The following is a 9,455-nucleotide window of genomic DNA, read 5'->3' on the forward strand; positions in this document are numbered from 1 at the left end:
CCCTCTCTCCCTCTCTCCCTCCCCCACTCCCTTCTCTCTCTCCCTCCCCTCTCTCCCTCCTCCCTCTCCCTCCCCCCTCCCTCTCCCTCTCCCTCCCCCCTCCCCTCTCTCTCTCCCTCCCCTCCCCTCTCTCCCTCCCCTCCCCTCTTGCCCTCCCCCATTCCCCCTTCCCCCTCCCCCTCCTCCTCCTGCCCACTCCCCACCCCCTCCCCCTTCCACCCCCTCCCCCTCCCCCTCTTCCCCCACCCTCCATGACTGAGTTCATCTCCACTCTCTGTTCTGTTCTCTGCCTTTCTGCAGGGTGCCTTTGACATCAAGAAGTACCATGACCTGACAAACTTCAACACTCTGCACATTCGGTTGCGAGGGGATGGCCGTCCCTGGATGGTGAACATCAGCAGTGAGATGTACTTCAGTCATCAGAAGGACGACCTTTACAGCTATTTCCTCTTCACCCGGGGAGGCCCCTATTGGCAGGATGTGAAGGTAAGTTGGGTCTTCCTCCTCATTCATCTGAAAGTTTTGCTTTATATCTGTGGTTGCAGGGTCTCAGTGGAAAATCGTCCATGTATTAGATGTGCTACAATAGGAAGCCTCCAAGTCAATAGACACCATTCCCATTACAAAGAGCTGAGCTCATCATTTAGACTGGCAAGACAACACAGTTCTGTGGGAGACCTTGATTCCCTCGATGACAGGGCAGGGAGTGGAATTCGAGTCACAACATAAGAAAGTCGGAGCAGGAATCAACCCTGTGAACCTGTTTTACCATTCACAAGATTATGGTTGATCTTTAGGAAAAATATTATTATTGACAAGGATGTTGCCGGGACTGGAGGGTTTGAAAGGCAGGATATACTGGGACTTCTTTCCCTGAAGAGTAGGAAATTGAGGGCTGACCTTATAGAGGTTTATAAAATCGTGAGAGGCGGAGGTAAGGTGAATAGCAAAGGTCTTTTCCCTAAAGTGGGGAAGTTCAAAACAAGGGGGCATATTTTAAGATGGTCGGAGAAAGATTTAAAAGGGGCTTTAGTGGCAATGTCTGGGCACAGGCTGGTGTGTATATGGAACCCTCCCCCTCTCCCTCCCCTCTCCCTCTCCCTCTCCCTCTCCCTCTCCCTCCCCCTCTCCTTTCTCTCAATCCTCCCGCTCCCACTACCCTCCCTCTCCCCCTTCTCTCAATCCTCCCCCCCCCCCTCCTCCTCCCCCTCCCCCTAACATCAGTCCTATACCTACCACCCCTTAATTTACAGCTATGCCCCCTCGTAATATCTGACTCCATACGTGGAAAAAGATTCTCATGGTCAACCCTATCTAAACCCCTAATCATCTTGTACACCTCTATCAAATCTCCCCTAAACCTTCTTTTCTCCAATGAAAACAGCCCCAAGTGCCTCAGCCTTTCCTCATATGATCTTCCTACCATACCAGGCAACATCCTGGTAAACCTCCTTTGCACCCGTTCCAGTGCCTCCACATCCTTCCTATAGTATGGCGACCAAAACTGCACACAATACTCCAGATGCGGCCGCACCAGTGTCTTATACAACTGCAACATGACCTCAGGACTCCGGAACTCAATTCCTCTACCAATAAAAGCCAGTACGCTATATGCCTTCTCCACAGCACCATTTATCTGTGTGGCAACTTTCAGAGATCTGTGTACATGGACACCAAGATCCCTCTGCTCACCCATACTACCAAGTATCCGACCAGTAGCCCATCTTCTTGTTACTCTTACCAAAGTGAATCACTTCACACTTAGCTACATTGAACTCCATTTGCCACCTTTCTGCCCAGCTCTGCAGCTTATCTATATCCCGCTGTAACCTGCCACATCCTTCCTCACTGTCAACAACTCCACCGACTTTCGTATCATCCGCAAACTTGCCCACCCAACCTTCTAGCCCCTCCTCCAGGTCATTTATAAAAATGACAAACAGCAATGGTCCCAAAACAGATCCTTGCAGAACACCGCTGGTAACTGCACTCCAAGATGAACCTTTACCATCAACTACTACCCTCTGTCTTCTTCCAGCCAGCCAATTCCTAATCCAAACCTCCAACTCACCCTCAATGCCATACCTCTGTATTTTTTGCAATAGCCTACCATGGGGAACCTTATCAAACGCCTTACTAAAATCCATACACACCACATCTACCGCTTTACCCTCGTCCAACTCCTTAGTCACCTTCTCAAAGAATTCAGTAAGGTTTGTGAGGCATGACCTGCCCTTCACAAAACCATGCTGACTATCCTTGATCACATCATTCCTATCCAGATGTTCATAAATCCTATCCCTTACAATTCTCTCTAAGACTTTGCCCACAACAGAGGTAAGACTCACCGGCCTATAGTTACTAGGGTTATCCCTACTCCCCTTCTTGAACAAGGGAACCACATTTGCTATCCTCCAGTCTTCTGGCACTATTCCTGTAGACAACGAGGACATAAAAATCAAGGCCAATGGCTCTGCATCCTAGGATAAATGCCATCAGGCCCAGGGGACTTATCTATATTCACCCTTTCCAGAATTTCCAACATCTCTTCCCTACATATCTCAAAGCCATCCATTCTAATTAATTGTGACTCAATATTGCCATCCTGTTCCTGAGTGAAACCTGACGAAAAGTATTCATTCAGTGTCTCCCCAATTTCTTCAGCCTCCACACGCAACTTCCCACTACTATCCTTGACTGGACCTATTCCTACCCTAGTCATCCTTTTATTCCTGACATACCTAGAGAAAGCCTTTGGATTTTCCCTAATCCTACCAACCAAGGACTTTTCATGTTCCCCCCCCCCCCCTTGCTGCTTTTAGCTCTCTCTTCAGATCCTTCCTGGCTACCTTATAACTCTCAATCGCCCCAATTGAACCTTTATGCCTCATCTTTACATAGGCCACCCTCTTCCCTTTAACAAGGGATTCCAATTCCTTATTAAACCACGGCTCCCTCACACGACCCTTTCCTCCCTGCCTGACAGGTACATACTTATCAAGGACACTCAATAGTTGCTCCTTGAACAAGCTCCACGTATCGATTGCACCCTTCCCTTGAAGCTGACTTTTCCAAACCACGCATCCTAAGTCATGCCTCACCGCATCATAATTTCCCTGCCCCCAGTTATAACTCTTGCCCTGCAGTGCACACTTATCCCTCTCCATCACTAGAGTAAAAGTCACCGAATTGTGGTCACTGTCCCCGAAGTGCTCACATACCTCCAATTCTAACACCTGGCCTGATTCGTTACCCAGAACCAAATCCAGTATGGCCTTACCTCTTGTTGGCCTGTCTACATATTGTGTCAGGAAACCCTCCTGCATACATTGGACAAACACTGACCCATCTAACGTACTCGAGCTATAGCTTTCCCAGTCAATATCTGGAAAGTTAATGTCCCCATAACAACCACCCTATTACTTCCACTCTTCTCCTGAATCATCTTCGCAATCCTTTCTTCTACGTCTCTAGGACTATTAGGGTCTAACAGGGTGACCTCACCTTTCCTATTTCTAAGCTCATCCCAAACTACCTCAGATGGCGAGTCTTTATCCATCGTCCTTTCCACTGCTGTAATACTATCTTTAACAAGCAATGCCACACCTCCCCCTCTTTTACCCCCATCTCTGACCCTGCTAAAACATTTAAACCCTGGAACCTGCAACAACCAATCTTGTCCCTGTTCTACCCATGTTTCCGTAATAGCCACAACATCGAACTCCCAAGTACCAACCCACGCTGCAAGTTCACCTACCTTATTTCATATACTTCTCGCATTGAAGTATACACACTTCAAGCCACCTTCCTGTTTACAGGCACCCTCCTTCGAGATTGATGCCATGTTCCTAACCTCCCAACACTCCAGGTCCTGCACCCTAAAGCTACATCAGTGAGATCATCCCTCATTTTTTATAATCTCCAGAGTGAATAAGCATAATTTACTCAATTTTTAATCATAATGCAACCCTTTGACCCAGGGACCAATCTAGTGATCCATTTCTGTACCAACTTCAACAAGAGGATAGCCTTCTTTAAATGTAGAGACCCAAATTGCTCACTATATACTAACTAGGTGGTAACAAGCCCCAGTACAGCTGGAGCAAGACTTCCTTATTCTTGTATTCCAATCCCCTTGCAATAATTGCCATTTGCGTGTCATTTATCTTCCTGATTGCTTGCAGTACCTACAGAGTGGCTTTCCTTGTGCAAGGATGTGGGCATTGCTAACAGGGCCAACAATTCATTGCACATCCCTAATTGCCCTTGGGAAATGCTGCCGCCTTGACCCTCTGCAGTCCTTGGAGATTTGACATGGGGACAATGTAGGAAAGGCAATGTAATTCCAAGTCAGGATGGTGTGTGGCTTCGAGAGGAGCTTGTGGTGGTGGTGTTCTCATGTATTTGCTATCCTTGTCCTTGTAACTGGTTTGGAAGGTGTTGTAGTAGGAGCCTTGGTGAGTTGCTCTCTGATAGAGGATCTCTCTGCCTCTTGATACAATCGCTGAACCTGAAGGCCAAAGGAAACTTTTCTAAAGTCTCTGTTTATCTTGTGCTTTTCCAGATTCCATTCTCCAAGTTTTTCCTGTCCAGTCGGGGTCGAATTCAGGATAACCAGCACCCATTGTGGTTGGACAAGGTTGGAGACTTTCGTTGATGAGCTGGAGTGTTTAAACAAATCCCATTCTGCTCTGACAATAGTGTTAATGATCAGCAGAACATTCCCCCTAGGTTTACGTGGCTTGGGCAGCTGGGATGAGCACTAAGCAATGCTATTTCTCATAGGTTCTAGCACAATATGCCCAAAATTAACTGCGAAAGCAACCAATTTCCCCTGCCCCAACCTCTAAAGATAGTTTATCCTACGTGTAACCCTATCCTGAAGTATCCTACTGGAGAAGCTGATGTAATCTTTGATCAACATGAATGTGAATTCCCAAAGTATTACCGATGCTTGTGTTTTGTGTTGGGAGTATTCCCAAGTTGTAGGAGCAACAGAGTTCATCATGGCAAGTGCCAGTAATTTTGACTCTGAAAGTGTAGATCAAAGCCCCTGGACCACTGCTTGTGAATCCCTCAAAAGCTAACGTTTAATAAGAGGATGAAAGTGCATTGGTGAGGGCACGTGGTCTGAAAGTCTCCAGTTTTTGAAGGACAATACTTTGTTCAGTTCCTCTTTACTGATGTACATTAAACCGGTGTTGCAGTATCAAGTGGGTTGGGCATGACCCTTTAAACAGCTGCTTGAATTTCCCAATATAGTCAGCTTACTTAATATGGTTGATTGATTGAAGCAGAGTTTTCTTTAATGCTGATGCTAATGATCAATGATCAGACATCTGGCTGGGGATAAAATCTTAATATTGAAGTGATTGTTTTCAAGAGAACAGTTCTCGAAAGGCCAGATATAGACATTTTATAAACTGGAGTGAGTCAGAAGTTTGTGTGAAATGTAAACCTGAGAAAGGAATCCGGACCTGTGTAATAATTCGGCTCTGTCCCAAGACTGTTTTGGAGGGGGAGGTACAGGAACAGGAGCAACTCAGTCACTTGAGCTTATTCCTCCATTCAACAAGGTCACAGATGATCTTTGACCTCTTGCCTTTGCCTCTGTTGCCTTTGGTTAACAATCTGTCAATCTCAGATTTGAAATTAACACCAGCATCAGTTGGTGTTTGTGTAACAGTTTCAGACTTCTACATTTCAACAGGGTAAAAGTCCCTGAAAAGCCTGATTTCTAATTTTTAGAATCAATTCACCAATTCGAGATTCCAAAACCAGTGGAAATACGGTAGATAGAGAGAAGTCAGTTCCAATTACTACCTTGAAGAAGTCAATAAATTCTTAACTTTGTAGATTACAGGAAGTACAACCCTATAGTTGGTGTGTATTCACTCCATAATTTAACTTCTGGAGTCTACTTATCATTCTAATAAATCTACCCTATAATCTCTCCAAGGGCAATATATCCTCCCAAAGATACAATGTGTATAACTGCTCACATAACTCCAGATGTGGCCTTCTGTAACTGAAGAAGCACTTCTACTCATTTTGTATTCTCTAGCTCCCAGATGTTAAGCCCATCTTCCTCATTCAAGGTATCCTGTAGTTGGATTAGGACAGGGCAAATAGAGTGGGGGAAACTACCTCTGAGGTGGAAGTTGATTCCCTTTGGACATTGCCCATAGTCTGGGCAGCAATATGTGTGCTCACACAGAATGGGCAATTGTGTGTGACTTAGGGAATACCAAAATGTGCCAGTGGAACTGTGTTCTAGTAGGGGAAAGGCCCTTTTGGAGTTGCTTTGTCTGCCTGTGTTCTTTGGATTCTGTCTTTAGCAGTGAGCTCCTGAAGTTACTGGGTCTGGCGAGGGTGGGATTTGAGCTGGGCTGCGGAGGGGGGTGAAATGTTGCTGATCCTGGGGATAAGAAAGCACAGGACCTTGAGCAAGTCTCTGAAATGTGTGGATTTGTTACAGATCAGCACAATTGGCTTCACACTGGGTGACAAAGTGGATGGTCCATTTCAATTGGAAATCGACTTCATTGCTGTATACAACGACCGGGCTCACACTGAAGAATTTGCTTATGAAAAGTACAAAAGGAATCCAGAGGTATAAATAAAATCACAGGAATACGTAACCTCAGCTAGACCCAGGAACTCAGTAACCTCTGTCAGGTGGTCTGACATTACGCTTCCTGAGCTATTTTTGAAGGGGGCAGCAGCTGACTCTGCGCACATCAGCCAAACTACCTGCATCTAAGAAGATTGAACGTGTGTAGAGAAACTCAAATAAAATTTGTCTTTGTAATCGTTGATCTATACTTTCTTACACAACAACTAGCATGCTCTGTGGGAGGTAGTTCCTGTTCTTGTACGAGCTGATGGTGTAGCATTCATGGATACCTTGCTACGGTGCCGATTCCCCTGGACTGTCAGCTTTAAGGTAGTGAATTGTTAAACTATGGACTGAAAACTGCCAGCAAGTATGTTTGATACCAGCAAGAAATGAACAAAAGGCAAGGTGGACTTGAAAATTTCAATTGTTGTCTTTCTACGAGCTAGTATTTATATAGCATCTCTGACATGGTAAAGTGTCCAGAATGTTTTACAGGAGCATTAATCAGATAAAACTTGATACTGGTCCACTTTAGAAAAGTCCTACCATTCTCTTTCACTAAGTTAAAACCCTCTGCAATATCAACAATTCTAGACTTTTGAGCAACACCAGTTTTAACAGAATATTTAAAAGAAGAAAAATACTGGGCAAAGGGGAGATGGTGGGAAAGGAAAGTGGAGATAATGAAAGGAATGGAGAGGAGAAACTGGCACAAGCAAATGTAAGATGGATTTGATATATATCTCTGTATATGAAAACATACAAATTCAAAGGGGTAGGCCATTTGGCCCCTCAAGCCTCCTCCATCTCTTTTGAAAATGTCATGGCTGACCTGAAAATGGCCTTAACTCCACTTTTCTATCTACCCTCATAATCTTTGACCCTCTTGTAAATCAAACTTAGCCTTTAATATATAAAATGATTAAAATAGTTATTTTGATTGTATTTCCATACAGATAACTACAATGGAATATGATTAAAACATCATTCATTTCATATTTTTGCACGGTGTCATGAACTTTCTGGGTTGACTGCTACATGTGAAAGCAGATGTTTTAATTTGGAGTTATTTTAAAAGCTGGTGACACTGATGTTTATAGTATCTGACATAAAGAAAGTTGTTTGAAAAGTGAGGCATAATGATTTCCAATAGTCACTGCAAAATAGATGGATGCTTGGTCATGTAAGTTAATAACATTATACGCAGAAAGTTTATATTCTTCATGTCATGGTTCCAAAGAGCATTCTATCAGCACAATGAGTTTTTAGAGAAATTTATTATTTACGTGTAACGGAGGACAGCAACCAGTAATGATCAACAGTGTGTTAAATGCACTTCTTGGAAACCTGGCACAGCAAGAATATCTTTTTGCTGTTGAGTTATTGAGGTTATAGATGAATTAAATAAAGCTCTCTGCTCGTATAATTAATTTTGATTTTGATTTTCTATGTCATATTACGCTGATACTGTGAACATTATGTGGAGGTGCTGGTGTTGGATTGGAGTGGATGCAGTTAAAAATCACATAACACCAGGTTATAGTCCAACAGGTTTATTTGGAAGTACAAGCTTTCAGAGCGCTGTTCCTTCATCAGGTGGCTACAATAAGGAGCAGTAAAATTAAAATCATTACAGGTAATTTAAGAGAATAAGTAGAGTGCTGGGGTAAAATGTCCCCAACTCTCGGTTTAAAAGGCCTGGGTTCACAACCCATCTGCCACCAAGTTGACTTATAACACATCTGAGCAGGTTAATTTATAAAGAAATAATGTGAACACCTTAAATACACTCAACTTCTCTACTCTGAATATGTAATCCCAATTATTGAATCCCTTAATTAAGGAGAACAGTAAATGGTGGGCAAGCTTTGGGGTTTCTGGTGGAGTTAGCCACCGCCTCTACCTGATCTTGTAGCCACAGTATATTTACATGGCTTGTTCAGTTAAGTTTCTGGTCAACAGTAACCCCCATAATGCTGATAGTGGAGGCTTCAGTGATTATAACAATATTGAATATCAAGGGGCAGTGGTTAGATCATCTCTCATTGGAGATGATCATTGACCAGCACTTGTGGCATGAACATCACTTGCAACTTTTCAGTCCAAGCCTGGATATTGTCTAGGTCTTACTGAGGAGTCACGAATGATGCTGAACATTCCCATTTTGATCTTATGAATGCAAGGAACGTCATTGACAAAGAAGCTGAAGATAGTTGGACTAGGACATTACCCTGAGGAATTCCTGCAGAGATGAGATGTCTGACCACAACCTTTTTTTTATATATACCAGGTGTGACAGGAGCAGAGAATTTACCCCAATACCCACAGATTCCAGTTTTGCTAGAGCTCATTAATGTCTCCGTCAGTTGAAGGCAGCCTTGATATCAATAGGCGTTAAAACCTCACTTCACCTCTAGAATTCAGCTTTTTATTTGTCCATGTTTGAACCAAGCTTGTAATGAGGTCAGGAAATGCATGGCCCGAGTGGATCCCAAACTGGGCATCACTGAGCAGGTGCTGCTTGATAGTACTAATGATGTCAGCACTTTACTGATGATCAAGAACAGATTATTGTTGTGGTAATTGGCTGAGGTGGATTTGTCCTGCTTTTTGTGTATATGGGCAATATTTCACATTGGAGTAAGTGAGGACTGCAGCTGCTGGAGATCAGAGTTGAAAAGTGTGGTGCTGGTAAAGGTCAGGAGAATTGACATTTTAGACATAAGCCCTTCATCAGGAATGCAGGTTGACAGATAAATAGGAGTACAGGGTGAAGCTGGGGAGGGGGATCCAAAGGTAGTTGGGGCAATAGGTAGATGGAGGTGAGGGTTAATAG

At 43.8% G+C, this 9,455-nt stretch overlaps 1 protein-coding gene across 1 annotated transcript in view; it reads left to right on the forward strand.

Moving 5' to 3' along the window:
* Positions 1 to 8,045, forward strand: part of ndufaf1 (NADH:ubiquinone oxidoreductase complex assembly factor 1) — an 8,695-nt gene extending 650 nt beyond the window's left edge. The window contains exons 2-4 of the mRNA XM_060828723.1: positions 301 to 486; positions 4,565 to 4,639; positions 6,479 to 8,045. Of these exons, the coding sequence (XP_060684706.1) occupies positions 301 to 486; positions 4,565 to 4,639; positions 6,479 to 6,619 (402 nt within the window). The 3' untranslated portion in view covers positions 6,620 to 8,045. The remainder of the gene's footprint in view (positions 1 to 300; positions 487 to 4,564; positions 4,640 to 6,478) is intronic.
* Positions 8,046 to 9,455: the final 1,410 nt, after the last annotated feature.

This window comes from Hemiscyllium ocellatum, chromosome 8, assembly GCF_020745735.1.
Source record: "Hemiscyllium ocellatum isolate sHemOce1 chromosome 8, sHemOce1.pat.X.cur, whole genome shotgun sequence".
Taxonomy (NCBI): domain Eukaryota; kingdom Metazoa; phylum Chordata; class Chondrichthyes; order Orectolobiformes; family Hemiscylliidae; genus Hemiscyllium; species Hemiscyllium ocellatum.